Source organism: Haematobia irritans, chromosome 4, assembly GCF_050003625.1.
Source record: "Haematobia irritans isolate KBUSLIRL chromosome 4, ASM5000362v1, whole genome shotgun sequence".
In the NCBI taxonomy this organism is placed as follows: Eukaryota; Metazoa; Arthropoda; class Insecta; order Diptera; family Muscidae; genus Haematobia; species Haematobia irritans.
The window spans coordinates 167,474,557-167,499,188 of record NC_134400.1 but is presented as its reverse complement, the minus strand read 5'-3'; the positions used below and the strand labels follow the sequence as shown (position 1 = coordinate 167,499,188).

General features: G+C 35.0%; 1 protein-coding gene across 1 annotated transcript in view; it reads right to left on the bottom strand.

The window, feature by feature from the left end:
- Positions 1-1,211: 1,211 nt before the first annotated feature.
- The window catches only part of LOC142234152 (band 7 protein AGAP004871), a 47,271-nt gene continuing 23,850 nt past the window's right edge, over positions 1,212-24,632 (bottom strand). The window contains exons 5-7 of the mRNA XM_075305235.1: positions 21,449-21,504; positions 1,600-1,780; positions 1,212-1,500 (exon numbers count right to left, since the gene is read on the bottom strand). Coding sequence (XP_075161350.1) covers positions 1,216-1,500; positions 1,600-1,780; positions 21,449-21,504 — 522 coding nt within the window. The 3' untranslated portion in view covers positions 1,212-1,215. The remainder of the gene's footprint in view (positions 1,501-1,599; positions 1,781-21,448; positions 21,505-24,632) is intronic.

Sequence of the window (24,632 nt, the reverse complement as noted above, 5' to 3'; positions counted from 1 at the left end):
ATCAAGAATTCTACCAATCTATCAAACAGTAAAACATCTGCAATGTTTGGTAGAATCGTGTTCATAATACTTCCATACTTCAATTCTGGCTTTATAATTTCCGCACAAAAGTTCGTATCGGTTTGCAATTATTTCTTCCCTACATATACCGGTCAAGAACTGAATATATATGTATTTAATCGGCATTTGTTTTGCCTAATATATATCCCGCATGGACTTAATTACAATCTAGAAAATAATGTTAAGAAGTTTTAAGATGCCTTGCCATCGGCCGCAACCCAAGTATCTCAATTGTGGATGGCCGTCTTTAGTAGAAGTTTCTAGGCAATCCATGGTGGAGGGTACATAAGATTCGACCTGACCGAATTATTCGGCCGTATATACTTTTTTTCTTATTTTTAGTTCACATCAGTAAAATATTCAAGTAACGAATATTTGCTCACATTGGGCAAAATTTAAGTAAAATCAAGTAATCTTCTTGAACTAAAATAAAGTTCAGTTGACATTAGCGCCCCCTTTTTTGAGTGTAATTAAGTATAACTTCAAAGACTCAGATGTTCACCAACTATATGCAGGCCTGATATCCTTGGCATTGGAATGTGTTGCGTATACCATGATCGTCTAATTATTGTGAATGGTGCTACTCTATACATGTTGTACAACGATAATATATTAATATCGCAAAATATATTTCTAATTTGCATCCAAGCCCATGCCAATTTCTCTTGTCTTCAAGGGAGCTTTTAATTAAATATTAAAAAAAAAAAATAAATAATTTCTTAATGGATTAATCCAACGCCTTTTTTTGCGGTCCACCCTTTTTTATAAGATATATAAGAGGACAATAGGTGTAATGGAATGATAGGTTTGCTTTGTTTTCGTGTTTATTGGGATTTACGTGAGTGTGAGCGAGAGAGAGAGAGAGAGAGTGAATGTGAGTGTGGTTGTGGGGAGGTTAGTATGTTTTGTTCTTTTCCTCTGTATACGTAAGTAAATGCCTTCTTATTTGTATTTATTGTTGTTGTTGCTGTATTTGGGTACTCTCAAATATTTGCACTGTATAACGGGCAATTATTATTATGGAAGAAGCATCAAAGATTCATGTTGCTCCCATTTTCATACTTCTCCTGTTCTCTATATTCACTTGGTCAATGACAGGACTCATTCCTTTTGAGGGGGCTGTGTGTGGGGGGGGGGGGGGGGGGGGAGGGAGATTTACATAGCTGCTGTAACAATGCCATTCTCATGGCTTATACCATTCGCATTGCTTGATGATGCTGCTGATGTGGTGGCGGCAATCATAGGTGCTGGGCCGGCTGCTGTTGTGGAGGGAACAATAATTGTCGATGGAACTGCCTCACGGTCAGCTATAGCTTGAGCTGTATTTGCAGCAGTTTTTATTGTATCGGCATCATTCGATTTCAGGAAATACGTTATCAGATCGATGGGCAATGGGAATACAATGGTGGAATTCTTCTCAGCCGATATAGCACTCAATGTCTGCAAGAGATAGTCATGTGAAATAGTGTTGGTTTATTACATGAAGTCTAGTCATTGCAATGTAATAACAAGCATAGAGAAAATTGACAAAGTGCTTACCTGTAAGTAACGTAACTGAAGGGCTGCCGGTGAATCACCAATTACTTCTGATGCTTCCCTCAATGCTCTGGAGGCTTTCTGTTCTCCCTCGGCGGCTATAACTTTTGCACGAGCCTCTCGAGCTGCCTCAGCTTCGGCAGCCATAGCTCTTTGCAATTGGACGGGTAGACGAACATCTTTTCTGTGGTTTTCAATGAAGCAGTTCGTTATCGCATAGATTGGTTTAGGTGGGGAAAGTGGAGGGAAAGAAAAGATTGAAATGATAAGTGTTACGAATTGTTATGCTACATTAAAACTAGATGCTACTGCTTTGTTCACTTTCAAAAGGTGTTTTCAAAATCCCATTTCAAGCAGTGGTAGGTAGTGTAGGTGTTTTTTTGATCATAGTCAACCATGATTTAAATCGAGTGTGTACTTGACTTCAAAAGGTTTTTCTTTGGATGTTTGCCAAAATGCTTTAAAATATTTCTATGTCCAAAAACAATATACCATGTGGATACTTTATAAAACTCCCAAAGCTCAAAAATGTTAAGCACTTATATAGGGACAAAGAGCAAAGATAAAACAGAAAGAGGATGTGAAATTTAAGTTATGCTCGAAAAAATATTGAACCGAAATAGATACTATGAGTTGGGTTGAGGTAACTATATGAAAATTTGATTTAATCATACGTAATTAATTTAAGTGCCATATCAAATATTTAAGGGATATTATTACAAAGGAACAACCTAGTATCCCTCTTGAAGGCACAACTTTAAAAGCAATTCCAGAGGCACAACTTTAAAAGCAATTCCAAAATCTCCTCCCAAAGATTTTCTTTATTTTAACTATACACAAAGTTCTTTTAATTCAATTTTTTATAACTCGTTTTTTTTTGTTCATATTTTTATTGGGTAATTTTAACTTCTTTGTTTCAAATCGATTAAAAACAGAGTAAGAATTAATAAAATGGTATAAATTATTAAAATGTTGTCGAAAAAATTATAAATACATTTTAGAAAAATTGCAAATTTAAAAAAAAAATATTTGAGGTAAAACGTTTCAGACAAGCGTTACAATGCATAAAAATCATAAACCAATAAGGTGAATTCAGCAATGTCTCCAAAAATAGATTTTGATTTGTAGACATATTAGTGTAGTGCACAGTGATGGTGAAAAACGTTTCAATTTGGGAGGAATAATTCTCGTATGTAAATTCCTTAAGATATTAGCATATAAGACCCAAAGTAAATCATCTCACTCCGCCAGATCTACACTACAGACTATGGAAACCACCTGCAATAGCCAGCAAAGAAACATATGTGTAGTTAGGTTTGTTAGATTGGTATTTGGTGTTTTCTTTTCAATAGCTTCATAGTTAAATCAATTCCATAACCTTAATTGTAATGATAATATGTAAAGTAATTATTTTGGACGAAGAACCAACCTGCATTTTTATAAGGCTAACATAGAAATAATTATAAAAATTATTTGTTTGGCAAAATTTTTGAATTCACATCCATAACACTGAATTCGGATTATACCTGTTCAAATGGTGGACATCCGTCTTATAACCAGCCCGTGCAAAATTCATCGCTTCTGCGTGAATTTGCACCACTTCCGGATCCAAACAAAAAAAATAAGCGTCACCCAATCTACTATTTGGGTGACGCTTATTTTACTTGGTTGATTTGTCAAATTGTCAGAAGTGATTACCTGCCTATTGTTAATTTCGAAATTTCTTAAAATATTGGAATTGAAGAAGAGTCTATTAATGCCAATGTTGGTTTTTCGACATTACAAAGTTAAAAAAAAAAAACCAAAAAAGTTAAATCAGGAGATCGGTCTATGTGGGGGCTATGCCAAAACGGGAATCGTTTCACATAATACACGGCAAACATATTTTATGGACATCAAATATCTGTAGATTTAAAATTTCAGGCAAATTGGATAAAAATTTGGATGTCTTGACGCTCAAAAAGTCAAATCGGAGATCGGTCTATATGGGGGGCCATACTAAAACATGCACCGATTCACACTATATGCGCCACACCCATTTGTGGTCTTCTATTACATCTAGATTTTAATTTGCAGACAAATCGGAGATTACAAAAGCCTACTGCGACCTTTTCGATTATTTGTCGTAGGTCTTTCATTTGAATCGATAAAAACTTCTTTTAATTATACACGGTTTCATTTGATTTAAAACTGATATCGTGTAGTTTGAAATAAAAGGTAATAAAATATAAAAAAATTAGTCGATTTTGACCAACAACAAAATTCGTTAGCCTTTTTGACTCGATGCCGAACTTTTCATTAAAGATAGATTCATGATTTTAGCAAGCATTAAAATCCAACTAATCAGTTGCAGAGTACAAAATCCGACTTCGACTTTCTGACATAAAAATTGTCTATGAAGTGTAATAGGTGAAAGGTGGAAAAGAGTTTCATTCGATTTAAAGAAGATTTAATTTGGACTATATAAAACGTTCCACTTGAAATGAAAAAATGTTCATTTGATTGGAATATGACTTAATTTAACTTGAAACCTGTGTCATTTCATGTGAGAATGGTTTCATTTGGTTTAAAAAATATTTCATTTGAAATGAAAATGGTTTAAAGAACACACCACCACCTATTATCCTCAATTTCCACATTGTGTTTTCTTATAATCGCAAAAAAAAACTATGGAATATATTGTCGACAAGGGCATGCTCTCGTCATTGACATTTTATATGCGGAAACTTAATACAAATCGTATCTCCACCTACTTGGCGTTGTTCTTGGTTCGTTCAGTATCTTGGTCATTACACTCATCTTAAATGGGAATCTATTAAATGAAATTGAATATAATATTGATTTCGGTTTGACAGATTAATGGTGCGGGGCGACGGGCTGACTGTTATGTGTGACCTTTTCTTCTTCTTTTGAATGACATCGTTAAGCTGTCGTTTAATCAACATTGCCTCATCGACCACAAGGATGGACTAAGGGCGACATGGTCTTATCAACATAATAAAGTGATTAATTATATCATTCTAATGTCATATACAGATGATGCTTCAAAGCAACGATGTTATCGAACGATATAAGTGAACTAGACAATAAATAACCAGTAGTTAGATGATGAAACCCAAGGGGACTAGCCTAGGCCTTTTGAGATAATGAGCAGAAAGATTTTTTTTTGATAGCACAATCTTCAAAAATAAATAATTGGCATGTAAGCAAAAAAGGTAGTCAAATATACACAGTCTTAAATTAGGTCAATAGAAAACTGCAGAGAGGCCTTAATTCATTGATTTTTAGTAAGGCCTTATGTAAAAATTTACTTATTATAAAAAATCTAGGCAGTTTATTCATCCTTTTTGAAATTCAAGGCGAATCAGCTTCTTTACCATAAAAAAAGTCAAATTTGGAGATTGGGTTATATGGGGGATATATCATAATTTGGAGCGATACACACCATATGTGTTACATTTATTTCTGGATACAAAGTAAGACTACCTTGCAAAATTCAGATTAATCGCATGAAAATATGTGCAAGAATTTAAATGGGGGGATCGAGTTATCCAAAAAACATGGACCCATATCAACCAAATTTAAAACATCTCTGTTTGAGACTAAAAACATATAAATGTATACTTTATGTACAAAAAAGTCAACAAAAGTCAACAAAAAAAGAAAATATCTTCGAACTTGACCTTGTCTTGCAAGAACAATCTGTGCCCAATTTCAAGACGACATCACAGGGAGTAGAATTACCATTGTAGCTATGCGTGCCAAATTTGGGTGAAATCGGTTCAGATTTAGATATAGCTCCCATATATACCTTTCGCCCGATTTACACTCATATGACCACAGAGGCCAATTTTTTGCTCCGATTAAGTTGAAATTTTGCACAGGGAGTAGAATTAGGATTGTAGCTATGCGTGCCAAATCGGTTCAGATTTAGATATTGCTCCCATATATATGTTTTTCTGATTTCGACAAAAATGGTCAAAATACCAACATTTTCCTTGTAAAATCGAAAAGTTGTAAAAATGACTCTAATTTTCCTAAACTTCTAATACATATATATCGAGCGATAAATCATAAATAAACTTTTGCGAAGTTTCCTTAAAATTGCTTCAGATTTAAATGTTTCCCATATTTTTTTACTAACATTGTGTTCCACCAGCCGACATGAATTTTGAGTCTATAGAATTTGTAGAAGTCTATCAAATTCTGTCTATCAAATTCTGTCAAGGACAAACCTTTATATATAGCCCCCAACACGTTTGACGAATGTGATATGGTATCGAAAATTTAGATCTACAAAGTGGTGCAGGGTGCAATATAGTCGGCACCGCCCGACTTTAGACTTTTCTTACTTGTTTTTATACCCTCCATCATAGGATGGGGGTATATTAACTTTGTCATTCCGTTTGTAACACATCGAAATATTGCTCTAAGACCCCATAAAGTATATATATTCTGGGTCGTGGTGAAATTCTGAGTCGATCTAAGCATGTCCGTTCGTCCGTCCGTCCGTCTGTTGAAATCACGCTAACTTCCGAAGGAAACAAGCTATCGACTTGAAACTTGGCACAAGTATTTGTTATTGATGTAGGTCGGATGGTATTGAAAATGGGCCATATCGGTCCACTTTTACGTATATCCCCCATGTAAAGGGACCCTCAGATTTGGCTTGTGGAGCCTCTAACGGAAGCATATTTCATCCGACCCGGCTGAAATTTGGTATACGGTGTTTGTATATGGTCTCTAACAACCATGCAAAAATTGGTCCACATCGGTCCATAATTATATATAGCCCCCATATAAACCGATCCCCAGATTTGGTTTGCGGAGCCTAAAAGAGAAGCAAATTTCATCCGAATCGCCTGAAATTTGGTACATAGTGTTGGTATACGGTCTCCAACAACCATGCAAAAATTGGTCGAAATCGGTCCATAATTATATATAGCCCCCATATAAACCGATCCCCAGATTTGGCTTTCGGAGCCTCAAAGAGAAGAAAATTTCATCCGATCCGGCTGAAATTTGGTACATGATGTTGGTATATGGTCTCTAACGATCATGCAAAAATTGGTCCACATCGGTTTATAATTATATATAGCCCCAATATAAACCGATCCCCAGATTTGGCTTGAGGAGCCTCAAAGAAATGCAAATTTCATCCGATCCATCTGAAATTTGGTACGTGATGTTGGTATATAGTCTCTAACAACCGTGCAAAAATTGATCCACATCGGTCCATAATTAATTATTATAGACCCCATATAAACCGATCTCCAGATTTGGCTTGCGAAGCCTCAAAGAGAAGCAAATTGCATCCGATCCGGCTGAAATTTGGTACATGGTATTGGTATATGGTCTCTAACAACCATGCAAAAAATGGTCCACATCGGTTCATAATTATATATAGCCCCCATATAAACAGATCCCCAGATTTGGCTTGCGAAGTCTCCAAGAGAAGCAAATTTCATCCAATCCGGTTGTAATTTGGAACATGGTGTTAGTATATGATCTTTAACAACCGTGCCGGAATTGGTCCATATCGGTCCATAATTATATATAGCCCCCATATAAAACGTTCTCCAGAATTGAACTCCGGAGCCTCTTGGAGGAGCAAAATTCATCCGATCCGGTTCAAATTAGGAACGTGGTGTTAGTATATGGTCGCTAACAACCATACCAAAATTAGTCCAATCACACAAAAATTGGTCCATATCGGTTCATAATCATGGTTGCCACTAGAGCCAAAAATAATCTACCAAAATTTTATTTCTATAGAAAATTTTGTCAAAATTTTATTTCTAGAGAAAATTTTGTTAAAATTTTATTCGGTTCATAATAAAATTTTCATCATTGTCAAAATTGTATTTCTATAGAAAATTTTGTCAAAATTTTATTTCTATAGAGAATTTTGTTCAAATTTTATTCGGTTCATAATCATGGTTGCCACTCGAGCCAAAAATAATCTACAAAGATTTTATTTCTATAGAAAATTTTGTCATAAGTTTATTTCTATAGAAAATTTTGTTAAAATTTTATTTCTGTAGAAATTTTTGTCAAAATTTTCTTTCTATAGAAAATTTTGTCAAAATTTTTATTTCTATAGAAAATTTTGTGAAAATTTTATTTCTATAGAAAATTTTGTTAAAATTTTATTTCTGTAGAAAATTTTGTCAAAATTTTATGTCTACTTTGTCAAACTGAATTATATACGTATTGGATCGATCTTTTTTGATTTAATATATACCACGTATGGACTTACATACAATTTAGAAGATGGTGTTAGGAGGTTTTAAGATACCTTGCCATCGGCAAGCGTTACCGCAACTTAAGTAATTCAATTGTGGATGGCAGTGTTTAGAAGAAGTTTCTACGCAATCCATGATGGAGGATACATAAGCTTCGGCCTGGCCGAACTTACGGCTGTATATACTTGTTTTTTTTTTTTTTTTTTTTTTTTAATAAGCTCATTTTTTATTTCTAAATAAGTCTGTCATTGATACTGTGATAATTTTCGTGATTTAAGCAATTTGAATTAAAAAATTTAACGTTTGAATCAGAAATTTGTTTGTGTATACAATAAATTGCAATTGAACTCATCCATTTTCCAATTGATACATGAGTCTGCCTCCATAAGATACTAATTGTAAAGGGTCCTAACCCGGTGAGCCTATATGTGTTGCCATATGTCGCTCACGTATACATTAATTTAATGGTAGTGGTCTTCTGTTTTGAAATGTATTTGCTTCTACCATATATGAGATACAGAGAGTTCATACGATAGCCACCCTCTCTCATTAAGCAGCTTTATGTTTATCTCATAATTGTGAAACGAGAAGCATAATTTCACTGGGAAAATGCTTTCAATGTTTACTATGACTTAACGACCTACATTCGATGTCAACTGACGATGGTGATGGTGGCAACAATATCACAGTGTTGATGATGACGGCATCAACTGTGACATTTTTCACTTAAGTAAGAGTTGGTGGGTAGCAAACGCACTTGGCACAGTTGTATCCTTAAGTGATTACTTAAGTTTGGTATGGCTTTGCTTTATCGGTCCGTCAGTCGTTGGGTCACCCAGTCAAGCCAATACCAAGCTAAGCGCATTTACTTTATCCAAACTAAATGTGGTCCTCACACCAGGAAACCAAAGCTATCTTCGCCACAACAGGTTTGGTGTTACTGATGCTGCATAAAAGGGTCACCTCGCTTGGTTTTCTTTCATGGCGTTTGAGGCCAAGTGGTTAAAAGTGGACTCTGACATCATGAATGGGTATGTGGTTAGGGTCAGGGTAAACATGAATTTCATGACATTATTAATGTTATTATCATTTTAACATGAACGCGGATGTCTACATTAAATTTTGGGCAATTCTTGGAATATATATAAAATTCCGGATGTTGGTGTGGGTGATAGAATTAAAGTAATGGTGATTTAGGATGCTCGCAATTTGTTAAACAAAATTGCGTTTACATTATTTTTTTTTCAGCGAAGAGCTCATAGGCAATAACCGCCATAGTGTTGATATTATCCCCATGGGGTAAAAAGACATTGAGGCTTATACGAAAGCTTTCCAAGCTACTAAAATTAATTGCTAAAGACAATGAGGCGGCAGAGTCTGGACTTCATTCGCATAATGAAGGGGACCAATTTTCTTTTTTTGGTTATTTCAATTTTCTGTAGACCATTAAATTTGTTGGGATCTATATACTGAGGACATAGGTTAGGTTAGGTGGCAGCCAGATGTATCAGGCTCACTTAGAGTCTTCAGTCTATTGTGATACCACATTGGTGAACTTCTCTCTTATAACTGAGCGCTGCCTGATTCCATGTTAAGCTCAATGACAAGAGACCTCCTTTTTTATAGCCGAGTCCGAACGGCATTCCACATTGCAGTGAAACTACTTAGAGAAGCTTTGAAACACTCAGATATGTCACCAGCATTACTGAGGTGGGATAATCCACCGCTGAAAAACTTTTTGGTGTTCGGTCGTAGCAGGAATCGAATCCACGACCTTGTGTATGCAAGGCGGGCACGCTAACCATTGCACCACTGTGGCTCCCATATACATACATATTAAAATCCCATATACATATTAAAATCAGATCCGATTTGGACTCAATTTCATATATTTAATTAGTTTTTAGAAAAGCGTAGGAAAAATGTATCGCCTGCACTGAAAAAAATATTATCGTAAAATCGTAAAGTATCGTAAAAAAAGATTTTATATCGTTAAAATACGAATCCGAATTTTGCTTAGCATAGAAGGCGCATTTCTCTGATATAAATTTTGTTTCCCTGTCCAAAACTGGATAAACTTTTCAATGAAGTCGTTATAGTTAAGGACTTAAAATTGGGTATCCTAAAAGATAAAGATAATTGTGTTTAAGGTAAACTTGGCGTTTATACATCTGAAGAACTCCTTAAAATTTATGAAATCGTCAATAAATTTGTTGACTTGTTGTATCTTGACTATAAAGGTGGGTATTAAGTTCGAGTTTAGCCGCTAAAATCGTCATTTTTTCACGATTACTTTTCTTTAATAATCCATTTTAATGAATACAAACTTTGTGAAAATTTGCGTTGGGATATTCCCCGTCATGTTATAATGAAGTCTGCAACAAATATGTATAATTTTATTACTTTTTTTACTGATTTAGTTTTCATTTTAGTGAAAATTAACGGCTAAACTCGAACTTAATACTCACCTTAAAGCAAAAAAGCGTTTAAAAATAGGAAAATTTTCAACTCTTTATTTTAAAGAGTTTTTGACTTGAAATACAGAATAATTTCTACTTGGAGTCCAGTTTGAATTTGGAAATTTAATTTTCGTTAACATGTTTTTAAAAGACTCTGATACTACATGAAGAAAAATGGAAAAAAAGAACAATAAATTAAACTTTATTACCTAGAATTAAGTACGTAAAACTTAAATTTAAAAGAGAATTGTGTCTTAAAGTTGTACCTACTTTTTTCCCCTTTACCTCACTTTTTTTTAAAGTATATTGAAAAAACTAAAATATTGTGACTTTCTGGAAATTTACAGATAACCTGGGGAAGGTCATGAAATTAATATGATTAATTAACATTTGGTCAGGGAAGGGGGACCTCTCCGTTACCCTACGTTCTTTAAAGTACAGTGAAAGAACTAAAATGTTGCGACTTTCTGGAAATTTACAGAGAACCTGGGGGAGCTTATGAAATTTAGATGGGGTACCGGATTTTGTGATATTTAGACGGGGAAGGGAGCCTCTCATATGTCCGACTTTTTCCTTAAGAACATACAATGAAAAAGTTACGCTTCTCCGATTTATCTTGAAAATTACTGAGGACATGGTTATGAAAGTAATATGGGCTACATCATTTTGTTATATATTAATGGGAAGGGGAACCATCCCTGATTTGTGAAAATAGTGTTTATGTTATCTGGTTTGCTTGATATTTTCAGGGAATGTACGCCACACTCAAAGATACGCTGCATAATTTTTCGATATTTGGTCGAGGAGGACCTTAAATTTCCCCCACTTTTTTAGTATATTGAAAAATTAAAATTCCCATAGTTTACAAACGACGTAGAGAAGGTTATCAAATCAATATGGGGTACTTGATTTTTGGATATTTAAACGGAAAGGAAACCTTCTACTTTGCATTTTATTTTGAAATTTGAAGGAAAGGAGAGGCCACCATACCAACAATGAAAAAACATTTATGTGATATTAAACACAACCTAAATTTTAAGATGCACAATTTACAAAATATTAGGGACAAATTTCTTTATAATAATGACATTTTAATTAAGATAAAGTGTATAATCTTTGCTTCAAAATTATTTTTATACCCACTACTGGGGTTCAGGGTATAATAAGTTTGTAAGTAAAGTAAGTAAAGTAGAAAGTCGGGCGGGGCCGACTATATCATACCCTAAACCACCATTACAGAATTTGTAATCATAAGCATTTGTGGGGTAGCATATAGGTCTGGGAGATAAACCGCAGTTGCATATTTAAGAAAATTAAGGGGTACATGTCTATGGGTGCTTTGTATCAATCTGACTATAGCTCATAGTCAATGTTGCTAGGGAAAATGTTCGGTTTACCCTACAAGGACAAAAAAAGTTCCCTACTTTCCCATACATTCCCAAACAATTTTCCCTACTATATTTATCGTTAAATTTAAAAAATTGTACAAAACAAAAATGGTTCTAAGTACTTTATTATCCTCAAACATGAATATGCAACGTATATAACTTAGAATATAAATGTGTATTACCACCACGGTTGCCACAGTTGGTAGAATTCTACCCAAATTAGTAATCTTTTTGTTAAATCTCTATAAAAATAAAATTTTGGAAAAAGTTTCCTTAAACAAATTTTTGTCAGAAATTTTTCTATAGAAATAAAATGTTGACAATAAATTCTATAGAAATAAAATTTTGAGAAAAAATTCCATAGAAATAAAATTTTGAGAAAATTTTTTATAGAAATAATACTTTGAAAAAATTTTCTATAGAAATACAATTTTGACAAAATGTTCTATAGAAATAAAATGTTGACAAAATTTTCTACAGGAATAAAGTTTACCACACATTGTTAAAGATCAAGCCTTGCCGGCTTCTAATTTCCTCCTCTAGAGCCACAAAAATGTAAAAATGATTGCAAATTGTGTTGAGTGAAAATGTCCTATATTGTGACCCTACGTCCCTACAAGACGCTAAATATTAGAAAAACCCTACATATAGGGAATTTCCCCTACTTCTAGCAACACTGGCTGTGTTGATATTGCACCTACGGAGTTAGTATGCCACTAATATTGAGCCCATTATTAAAAAACAGAAAATCGCCCAATTAGTGTGGGTAATAAATACAAATTTGTAAAAGTCGAGCAATATTCTTATGTAAGAGCTACAAGTACGTATAAGTACGATCGGCTAGTACATCAAAATTTGAAATTTGAGTAACATTGGTTAATAAATAAGAGTACTATGGTCAAATTTGGGAAAATCGAGCGATGCATATATTTGGAAGCTATATCTAAATCTGAACCAATTTGCATAATATTCTGCGGGTTTGATTAATACCACAAAAGGTTACCTTGTGCAAGATTTGAGTAAGATCAGTTAAGAAATGAGTCCTGTATGGTCAAATATAAGGTTATCAGGAGCGAATTTTTCAAAATCGGGTGATACATATATATCTACATATGAACCGATTTCGATGAAATTTTGCACATATAGTTAGTAATATAGAGGACTGGATCTAGCCAACTTTTAGTAAGATCGGTTAATAAATAAGGGTTCTATGGCCAAATTTGGGAAAATCGGGCTATACGTATATATGGGAGCTATCTAAATCTGAACCGATTTCGATGATTTTTTGCACATATAGTTAGTGCTATAGAAGACTACATTTAGCCAAATTTGAGTAAGATCGGTTGATAAATAAAGGTTTTGTGGCCCAATTTGGGAAAATCGGGCGATACTTATATATGAGAGCTATATCTAAATCTGAACCGATGTGGATGAAATTTTGCAGACTTGAAAGGCGATGGAAAAGATTACCTTTTGCAAAATTTGGTGATGATCCGTTTGAAAAAACGCGCAACGTGACCCCATTTGTCGAAATCGGGCGATACATATATATGGGAGCTATATCTAAATTTGATCCGATTTCTTCCAAATTCAATAGCGTTCGTCCTTGTGCCCAAAAAACTCCCTGTACCAAATTTCATCAAAATCGGTTAATAATTGCGACCGGAATCCTGTGAACAACAAATACATGGACAGACGGACGGACGGACGGACGGACACCAAGCGCTAGATCGACTCAGTAGGTGATTCTGAGTCGATTGGTATATATTTTATGGGGTCTGAAATCAATATTTCTGGTAGGCACATTTTTTGGCCGATCAAACTTATTATACCCTGACCACTATGTGATTTAGGGTATAAAAACGGTTCATATTTAGGTATAGCTGCCATATATATTTATCATCGATCTGGTCATATTTATGGCGTATTTATGGACATATTGTCCTAAAATTTCGTACAGCCAAATATTTTGGCGCTCTCATAAAATGGGCAAAATATCAGCCAAATCGGTTCAGATTTAGATATAGCTCCCATATATATCTTTCGTCCGATTTGGACTTAACAGGTTGGATGATAAGACCCCGGTCTAACAAAGAAAAACACATTTTTTTTGTCAAAATTCGTTTTTATTATTCAACATAGTTCCCTTCAAGAGCGATACAACGATTATAACGACCTTCCAATTTTTTGATATCATTGTTGTAGTACTCCTTCGGTTTTGCCTCAAAATAGGCCTCAGTTTCGGCGATCACCTCTTCATTGCAGCCAAATTTTTTCCTGCGATCATCCGTGTGAGGTCTGAGAACAAGAAAAAGTCGCTGGGGCCAGATCTGGAGAATATGGTGGATGGGGAAGCAATTCCAAAACCAATTCATGAATTTTTGCCATCGTTCTCAATGACTTGTGGCACGGTGCGTTGTCTTGGTGGAACACCACTTTTTTCTTCTTCATATGGGACCGTTTTGCCGCGATTTCGACCTTCAAACGCTCCACTAACGCCATATAATAGTCACTGTTGATGGTTTTTACCAACACGTTCCTTTGATATCTTTAAGGCCTCTGCTATCTCGATAAACTTAATTTTAGGTCATTCAAAATCATTTCGTGGATTTTTTTGATGTTTTCGTCGGTAACCACCTCTTTCGGGCGTCCACTGCGTTCACCATCCTCCGTGCTCATTTTACCACGCTTGAATTTTGCATACCAAACAATTATTGTTGATTTCCCTGGGACAGAGTCCGGAACCTTCAGAAAACAGTATTTTATCAAAACACGAAATTCCTTTTTTTCCATTTTTTTTCACAATAACAAAAGTTGCTTCACAAAAGACGCTCTATCTCACAAACTAATTGACTTACACACGAATCATTTGAAGGTTAGTACTATATAAAAACAAGTATATATAGCAGTAAGTTCGGCAGGGCCGAATCTTAAATACCCACCACCATGAACCAAACATTAAGGTTTCCTGTGAAATTTCAGGAGGGCTTGAGGACTTGAGGACTCTTCCCGAAGATAAATTTAAAGATTTCTTCTATGAAGATTATAATGAGGATTATATCAGATTCTGGATTTATAAGAACCATTTTTGTTTGAGTTTTAGAGGAATCATTAGCATCGCTTGTAAGTGTGCAAGAAAATTATAAAATCACGTCTTGATTTGAAATCTTAAATCTGTAGAAAAAAATCTGGAAATTTTACATTGAGTTGCAAGCTATTTTCATGATCAGTGCGCCTTCCATACCCTCAAGAAGTGAAGTCGGTCTATATGAAGGCATTACCAAATGGACCGATAAAACCTTAATCCGATACACTTTTTGTGAGCCTATAATACCAGAATATTTACAATTTCATGCAAATCAGATAAAAACTACGGTTTCTAGAAACCCAAGGAGTTAAATCGGGAGATCGTTCTTATGGGGGCTATACTAAAATATGGACCGACACTCACCGTTTTCGGCACACCTCTTTATGACCCGAAAATACCTCTAGATTTCCAATTTCATGCAAATAGGATAAAAGCTTCGGATTCTAGAAGCCCAAGAAGTAAAATCGGGAAATCTGTCTATATGGGGGCTATACCAAACTATGGACCGATACTCACCATTTTCGGCACACCTCTTTATGGTTCTAAAATACTTCTAGATTTCCAATTTCAGTCAAATCGGATAAAAACTACCGTTTCTATAAGCCCAAGACCCGAAATCGGGAGGTCGTTTTATATGAGGACCATACCAAACCATGGACCAATACTCACAATTTTTGGCACACATTTTTGTGGTCCTACAATACCTCTAGATTTCAAATTTCAGGCAAATTGGATAAAAACTACGATTTCTATAAGCCCAAGACCCCAAATCGGGAGGTCGGTTTATATGGGGACTATATAAAAGCCTGGACCGATATAGCCCATCTTCGAACTTGACCTGCCTGCAGACAAAAGACGAGTTTGTGCAAAATTTCAGCACGATTGCTTCATTTTTGAAGACTGTAGCGTGATTACAACAGACAGTCAGCCAGACAGACACACAGACGGACATCGTTATATCGTCTTAGAATTTCTCCCTGATCAAGAATATATATACTTTATATAGTCGGAAATCGATATTTCGATGTGTTACAAACGGAATGACAAACTTATTAAACCCCCGTCACCATTCTATGGTGGTGGGAATAATAATATGCATTTAATACTAGCGACGCTATCTATGTGTCAGACCGGGGACTTAGTCTTCAATAATGAAGCAATCGTGCTGAAATTTTGCACAAACTCTTCCTTTGTCTACAGGCAGGTCAAGTTCGTATATCGGTTCAGGTTTTGATATAGTCCCCATATAAACCGACCCCCCCGATTTGGGGTCTTGGGCTTATAGAAACTATAGTTTCTATCAAATTTGCCTAAAATTTTAAATCTAGAGGTATTTTAGGACCATAAATAGGTGTGTCGAAAATGGTAAGTATCGGCCCATGTTTTGGTATAGCCCCAAATATAGACCGATCTCCCGATTTTACTTCTTGGGCTTCTAGAATCCGTAGGTTTTTCAAATTTGCCTGAAATTGGAAATCTAGAGTTATATTAGGACATAAAGAGGTGCGGCGAAAATTGTGAGTATTGGTCAATGTTTTAGTATAGCCCCCATATAGACCGATCTCCCGGTATTACTTTTTGGGCTTCTAGAATTCGTATTTTTTATCCAATTTGCCTGAAATCGAAAATCTGGAAGATTTGAGGACCATAAATAGGTGGGCAAGTAATGATCCAATTTGCCGGAAATGAGAAACCTAGAGGTATTTTAGGACCACAAATACGAGTGCCGTAAATGGCGTGTATTGGTCCATGTTTTGGTATATCTTCAAATGGACCGATCTCTCAATTTTACTTCTTGGGCTTTTAGAAACCGTAGTTTTTATCCAATTTACCTGAAATTGGAAATCGAGAGGTAGTTTAGAACCGTAAAGAGGTGTGCTTAAAATGGTGAGTATCGGTCCATGTTTTGATATAGACCGATCTCCGGATTTTACTTCTTGGGCTTTTAGAAACCATAGTTGTTATCCAATTTCCTGAAATTAGAAATCTAGAGGTATTTTAAGACCATAAAAAGGTGAGTATCGGTCCATGTTTTGGTATAGCCCCCATATAGAATAGACCGATCTCTCCATTTTAGTTTTTATCCATTTGGCATGAAATTTGTAATCTAGAATTATTTTAGGACCGTAAAGAGGTGCGCCGAAAATGGTGAGTATCGGTACATGTGCACTGATAAACAAATTGTTTGAATCTGAATGTATAATTTCCAAATTTTACTTCTGGTAATCATTTAAATAATGGGGGGTAAAAATCTACAGATTTTCGATTTCAAATCAAGGCGTTATTTAATGATTATGATTCCTCTAAAACTCACTCTTACTCACTCTTATAAATCTAGAATCTGATCTAGTCTTTAAAGGTAAAATCTTTGAATTTATCTTCGGGAAGTGCATTGGTTGAAAATTTTCACATGAAACTATAATATTTGATTCATGGTGGTGGGTATTTAAGATTCGGCCCGACCGAACTTACTGCTGTATATACTTGTTATATCTAGCCTGGAATTAAGGAAATTCTATTTATCTCTTCCCTCAATTGTTCATCTAAGTGTAAAATATTTTTGCAAGGACATCATTTGTATACTTCACAATGACCGAAGAAATTGCACTGAACAGAAAACAAATATTCAAGAATTTTTACACCTGCCTTACAATGTGGAAAAAAATTTTAGGAATCTTTAATTTAATCTACCTATGATAGTGTCGATGCGATAGCAGTGGATTTTGGATAAAAAGAAAGAAAACGTAAAATGAATGGCATATACTCTTAGAGACTTTTTTTTAAGAATGCACAAAGAGATTTCTGTCCTAACCATCAATGAGTTTTTTGCTGAGATTGTGGTTGACATTTTTGAGAATTGCACAGTGGTCTGATATCACAAATTAAACATACTACTAAATTACAACTTCCCATTTCAATTTGTACCTCATACACATTAGGCTCAATATCTATTAAAAGTGGATTTTAAATCACTTAGTTTTTATAAGGCAAATGACAGTTGAAATCTAGGTAAAGGGTATTTTGGAAGCTTTAGGACATTTTCCCGATGCTCTTCGACATTTACTTTAAACCCCCGTTTAACTAGTTGAGGGGAGCGGCCATCGACCGTTTAGGCCGCTCACACTTCCCATCGGAGAAAACCAAATTCTGTAACGTGCCAATTTCGTGCAAGCGAAGCAATACATTTGCTCTTTCCAGACATATTGTTTTGTGTATCAGTGTGCTCTTGAACTGTTTGGAACTGAAATAGTTTTAGTGCAAGCTCATGTTCTTCAGCTCACGATCCAGTTGCGGCATTGATTTCGATCTGATTCTCAGTCGATCTAGAGACGTCCGTGCGTCCCCTGTTAGGTTAGGTTAGGTGGCAGCCCGATGTATCAGGCTGACTTAGACTATTCAGTCCATTGTGATACCACATTGGTGAACTTTCTCTCTGATCACTGAGTGCTGCCCGATTCCATGTTAAGCTCAATGACAAGGGATCTCCTTTTTATAGCCGAGTCCGAACGGCGTTCCACCTTGCAGTGAAACCACTTAGAGAAGCTTTCAAACCCTCAGAAATGTCACCAGCATTACTGAGGTGGGATAATCCACCGTTGGAAATCTTTTTTGGTGTTCGGTCGAAGCAGGAATCGAACCCACGACCTTGTGTATGCAAGGCGGGCATGCTAACCATTGCACCACGGTGGCTCCCCTGTTGAAATCACGCTAACCCGCCACGATTGCCACACATGCCAAACATAATCTACCACTCGAAAGAAATTACATGTTGGAGTTTGTCAATATTTTGTTTCTATAGAAAATGTTTGTCAAAATTTTATTCCCATAGAAAATTTTGCCAAAATTTTAATTTTATAGAAATTTCCGTCAAAATTTTATTTCTATAGAAACCCTACGGGAAATTGGTACCGGTGATCCAGTTTGTCGCAGTTTTTAAATATTCATAATTTATAGATTTCCATCGCTTGGTATAAAAATCTTGTTGGATCTACACATTTAGTGAAATGGAATTATCAGAATAACCTATTGTTCAATATATTTCAAAAGTTTTTCATTTCTGAGGACGTGTCCTTTGAAATGAGTCCAAAACGTGTCCTGAAGAGCAAAATTACCCTGTCAATGACAAACCCATGTTAAAGTGACCGGTCCCTTCCATACGTCTTGACCAAAACGAGGACATACACACCAAGGACTAATTCCAAAACGTGTCCTGAAGAGCAAATTTACCCTGTCAATGACAAACCCATGTTAAAGTGACCGGTCCCTTCCATACGTCTTGACCAAAACGAACATACACACCAGGGACTAGTTCTGTACCGGTCCTGTGGTTGATCCATTTCACGTGGGGAAATTTCGTCAAAAATTTATTTTTATAGAAAATTTTGTCAAAAATTTATTTCTATAAAAATGTTGTCAAAATTTTACTTCCATAAGTAATTTTGTCAAAATTTTAAAAAAAGTTTGTCAAAGTTTTATTCCAAAAACATATTTCTATAGAAAATTTTGTCAGATTTTTATTTCTATAGAAAATTTTGTCAAAATTTTATTTCTATAGAAAATGTTGTCATAATTTTATTTTTATAGTAAATTTTGTCAAAATTCTATTTATATAGATTTTTATACCCTTCACCACTACTGTGGTACAGGGTATAATAAGTTTGTGTTATACCCTTCACCACTACTGTGGTACAGGGTATAATAAGTTTGTGCATTTGTATGTAACGCCAAGAAGGAAAAGTCTGAGACCCATCGTTTAGTATACCGATCGTCTTAGAATTAAATTCTGAGTCGATTTAGCGATGTCCGTCTGTCTGTCTGTCCGTCTGTCTGTCTGTCTGTTGATGTATTTTTGTGTGCAAAGTACAGCTCGCAGTTTTAGTCCGATTGTCCTAAAATTTGGTATAGGGTCCTGTTTCGGCTCAAAGACAATCGCTATTGATTTTGGAAAAAATCGGTTCAGATTTAGATATAGCTGCCATATATATTTTTCACCGATCTGGTCATAATTGGCGTGTATATCAACCGATCTTCCTAAAATTCCGTACATCCGAATATTTTATGAGTCTCGAAAAACTTGCGAAATATCAGCCAAATCGGTTCAGATTTAGATATAGCTCCCATATATAGCTTTCGCCCGATTTACACTCATTTGCCCACAGAGGACAATTTTTTGCTCTGATTTAGTTGAAATTTTGCACAGGGAGTAGAATTAGCATTGTAGCTATGCGTGGCAAATTTGGTTGAAATCGGTTCAGATTTAGATATAGCTCCCATATATAGCTTTCGCCCGATTTACACTCAAATGACCACAGAGGACAATTTTTTGCTCCGATTTAGTTGACATTTTGCACAGGGAGTAGAATTAGCATTGTAGCTATGCGTGCCAAATTTGGTTGAAATCGATTCAGATTTCGATATAGCTCCCATATATAGCTTTCGCCCGATTTACACTCATATGACCACAGAGGCCAATTTTTTACTCCGATGAAGTTGACATTTTGCACAGGGAGTAGAATTAGCATTGTAGCTATGCGTGCCAAAGTTGGTTGACATCGGTTCAGATTTAGATATAGCTCCCATATATAGCTTTCGCCCGATTTACACTCATATGACCACAGAGGCCAATTTTTAACTCCGATTTAGTTGAAATTTTGCACAGGGAGTAGAATTAGCATTGTAGCTATGCGTGCCAAATTTGGTTGACATCGGTTCAGATTTAGATATAGCTCCCATATATAGCTTTCGCCCGATTTACACTCATATGACCACAGAGGCCAATTTTTTACTCCGATTTAGTTTAAATTTTGCACAGGGAGTAGAATTAGCATTTTAACTATGCGTGCCAAATTTCATTGAAATCGGTTCAGATTTAGATATAGTTCCCATATATATATTTTTCTGATTTCGAGAAAAGTGGTCAAAATACCAACATTTTCCTTGTAAAATCGACACTGCTTAGTCAAAAAGTTGTAAACATGACTCTAATTTTACTAAACTTCTAATACATATATATCGAGCGATATATAATAATTAAATTGTTCCTTAAAGTTTCCTTAAAATTGCTTCAGATTTAAATGTTTCCCATATTTTTTACTAACATTGTGTTCCACCCTAGTGCATTAGCCGACTTAAATTTTGAGTCTATGGGTTTTGTAGAAGTCTCTCAAATTCTGTCCAGATCGAGTGATATTTAAATGTATGTATTTGGGACCAACATATAACCCCCAACACATTTGACGGATTTGATATGGTATCAAAAATTTGGATCTACAAAGTGGTGCAGGGTATAATATAGTTGGGCCCGCCCGACTTTAGACTTTCCTTACTTGTTTTTTTAAATTTGATTTCTATAGAAAATTTTGTCAAATTTTTTTTCCTTTGGAAAATTTTATCATTCTTTAAATTAATTGTGATATTGAATTTTTGGAATATAGGCTAAGTCTTATTGTGCATTCTAAGGGTTGCAAGTCTAAGACAATATCTTATAACTATATTACAATGGAATGACAAACTTATGATTCCTACATCGTATGGTGGTGGTATTAAAACTAAAGCAGATTTTTACACCTTTCATTTTAACTCATTTTGCTGTGATTGATTTATAGTGGGGAACTCAGGAATGGTAAGCTATGGGTTTTCCATACTTTTATGTATTAAAGGAATAGTACTTACATTTCAACACGTTCCACTTTAATACCCCAAGCATCTGTAGCTTCATCCAATTGTACCTGTGAAATAGAAGAAGGCAATTAATAACAAACATTGGAGATAAAAAGAGACGTAAGATAATATTTTTAACCTGACAAAAATATTGTCGTGTGGCCGAAAAATTCATGTCCTTAAAATACTTATCATTGAAGATGCATTATCTGTTATACAGTTTTTTTTCTTGTGCAAAAGTTGATTAACTTTTTAATGAAATCGTTTGGTCTTTACAGTTAAGCGATTCGATATAAAATTGGGTGTAGTCATATGAAAAATTTCACTAAGGTCAACTTGGCTTTAATAATTCTGAAAAATTCTACAAAATTAATGAAATAGTCTTTAAATTTTTTGATTTTTGTGTCTTGACTACGACGAAAAAAGCGTTCAAAAATAGGATATGATTTAAGCTTTATTTAAAAAACGTGCTTACTTGAAACATAGCATAATTTCTACTTAAAGTCGAGTCTGATTTTGGAAACATAAGTTGTCGTTAACACGGTTTTAAATAACTTTGACGGTAAATGAAGAAAAAAGCTGTAAAAGGGAATAAATTAAATTTTTTCGTAGAATCAAGTACGTAAAACTCAAATTTAAAAGAAAAATTTTTTTAAATGTACCCTTACTTCAATTCTCCGCTTCTTTGGCTCGAAATAAATGCTCAAATCGTTAGTGTAAATAAAGGAAAAATCTTTGAAACCGAGCACGTCTTTTTTTCCAGTATTGATATGTATTGCAACCAACTTCAGGTTTCCATCATTTCTGATAACTCACAGATTTATTCAACTGAAACTTCTTTTTATTATTTACAAGCTTCAAAATCATTAGGATCTATTTCTTTCAGGAATAAAGTTATTCGTTATGGAAATTTATGGTGATAATGCGATTGATTTCTATTTGGTTGGAAAACCACAAGCGGCTATCGTAAGAGCTCTCCAGCATTGAAATGTGAAGAAATCTTTTGGTTTTCGTCATATTGCTCGTTACTGCGATACTGGCAGTGTTGCATATCGTCCAAAAGGTGACAACACTAGAAATGATCCGAAAAGTGAAGGTCAGATTTGACCATGGACTTCGGTCAAATCTGAACTGACCACATCGGTAGAAAACTTGCTCGCGAGCTGAACATATCGCGAGTACGAATGCAATACATATTGAGGGATGAGCTTGGACTAAAGCCATTGGAGTTTCCAAAATGTCAAGATCTCATCGATGCACAAAAAAGAAGTTAGTCTGGAAATAGCCAAGGAATTGCTTCACTTGTAAATACGAAACAATTCCTTGAGAAGCCATTGCAAATTGAGCAGTTTGTAAGCATAAAAAATGGTCGGGTTTACTTGTCTCAGAGCTAAGCTGAAATTTTACACCTTCGATTGCTCACCAGAACTCAAGCGTCGCCAATGGTAAGGGTGTGGCTACACCATGGACGAAAAAGACTGTTTTTCATATGTTTGGGTGTAAAAATTTTATGTTTCGAACTCAAATTTTGTTAGAACATATTATGTTTGGGATATTAAATGTTTGTAAATATAATAAGTTTCGATGCGAACATATATTAATTTAGAAATAGCCTATAACATATATGTGTTTAGAAAGAGAGACCTAGAGAGTATGCTGCAAGTAAAATAATGGATGTAACCAATTGGCGCCTTAAAAATATATCCACACAAAGAAAATTTCATTAAAATTTTTTACTACCAATGTATGCCCTAAGGTGAAACATAATATGTTTGAACAAAACAAACAATATTTTGTTTGGACCAATCCTGAAAATATATATGCTTGAAGCAAAATGTGTCTGGGGTATATGTTACAGAAGCGATTTTTTTTTGTGAGGGTGTAGGATTCATCATTCGTGGGATCAGAATAAATACAGGATATTATCGAAAAATGTCCCAAAGACAGTATTGAAGCCATGGGCACATAAAATGGGCACATAAAAATTTTGGCACATAAAAATTTTGTTGGTAAGTCCAACAGCACTTGGAATCGTCACTCTTCAACCAAGAATGGCTTAGAAATTGGATTTTCGCTTCGGATTTCTACCTCATAATGGCTAACAAAATTTCCGGATCGCAACCCGTTGAACTTTTGCGCCTGAGGCATTTTGGAAAGTAAGGTTGACACGAGCCAAAGTGATCATCTCAAGATGGCGCCTCGCCGAGAATCGGCCAAAATGCCACACTTGCGTGCCTAACGTGTAGTGGCTTTGTAGGCCAGTTTAAGGTCATAATTCGTGCCAATGGTAGCCAGTTTGTTGCTTTTGAACTATGAATGAAAAATATAGCGCCTTTTTGCATTACATATCAGACACCCTATGTACACAGTCTCACACAAATGTATATACGATTAAAGAATTTATATTTTCTTTAAATAATAGAATTTAAAAAATATGCATATATTGCCTTTAGTTTTAGTAAATTAATTTGAAAAACAAAGTATTTGTTAATTTTCAAGAAGATTTTTTGGCGTGGGTTATAAATAACAACAAGAGGGGTATGTTAACTTCTGTTAGACTGTGTATATGATAAGCCATTACGAGGAGATGTTTTGAAAGAAAATAGTGCTAAATAGTTATTTAAAATTCGGGCACGCCGATCTTTTGGCCATATAAGTTGTTACTAGATACGGATGTTAGATATAACTTCCATATACAGCACTTCAATTGCCCGAAATTCACCAATATGGTCACATGATGCTGATTAAAATCAGCTCAGATTTAGATGTAAGAGTCATATTCATACTTCCCTCCTATGTAAACTTATTTCGCCTGATATGCATTAATATAGCCATTGAGTTTATATTTTAACAGCGATTTGCCTGAAATTATATGTATATTATATCCCTTGAACAATGTCCACAAACCCGTATTTAAGCCAGATTTTTGCTTCAAAGACGCTGTATCTAATACATTACAAACAGTATGACAAAGTTATCTAATACATTACAAACAGTATGACAAAGTTAGCATACCCCACTTCCTAAGGTGTAAATGCGCACAATATACAGAACTCCGCGGTAGTCTCATTCTTTTTTATTAAATTTCTCATAATCTTTCACACAGCACTGTCAATTTTTCCACTGAACTGGTTTTACCCTCATTCAGTCATACATATGAGAAAATCTTTGCATTTGGAGTACTTGAATATCTTGT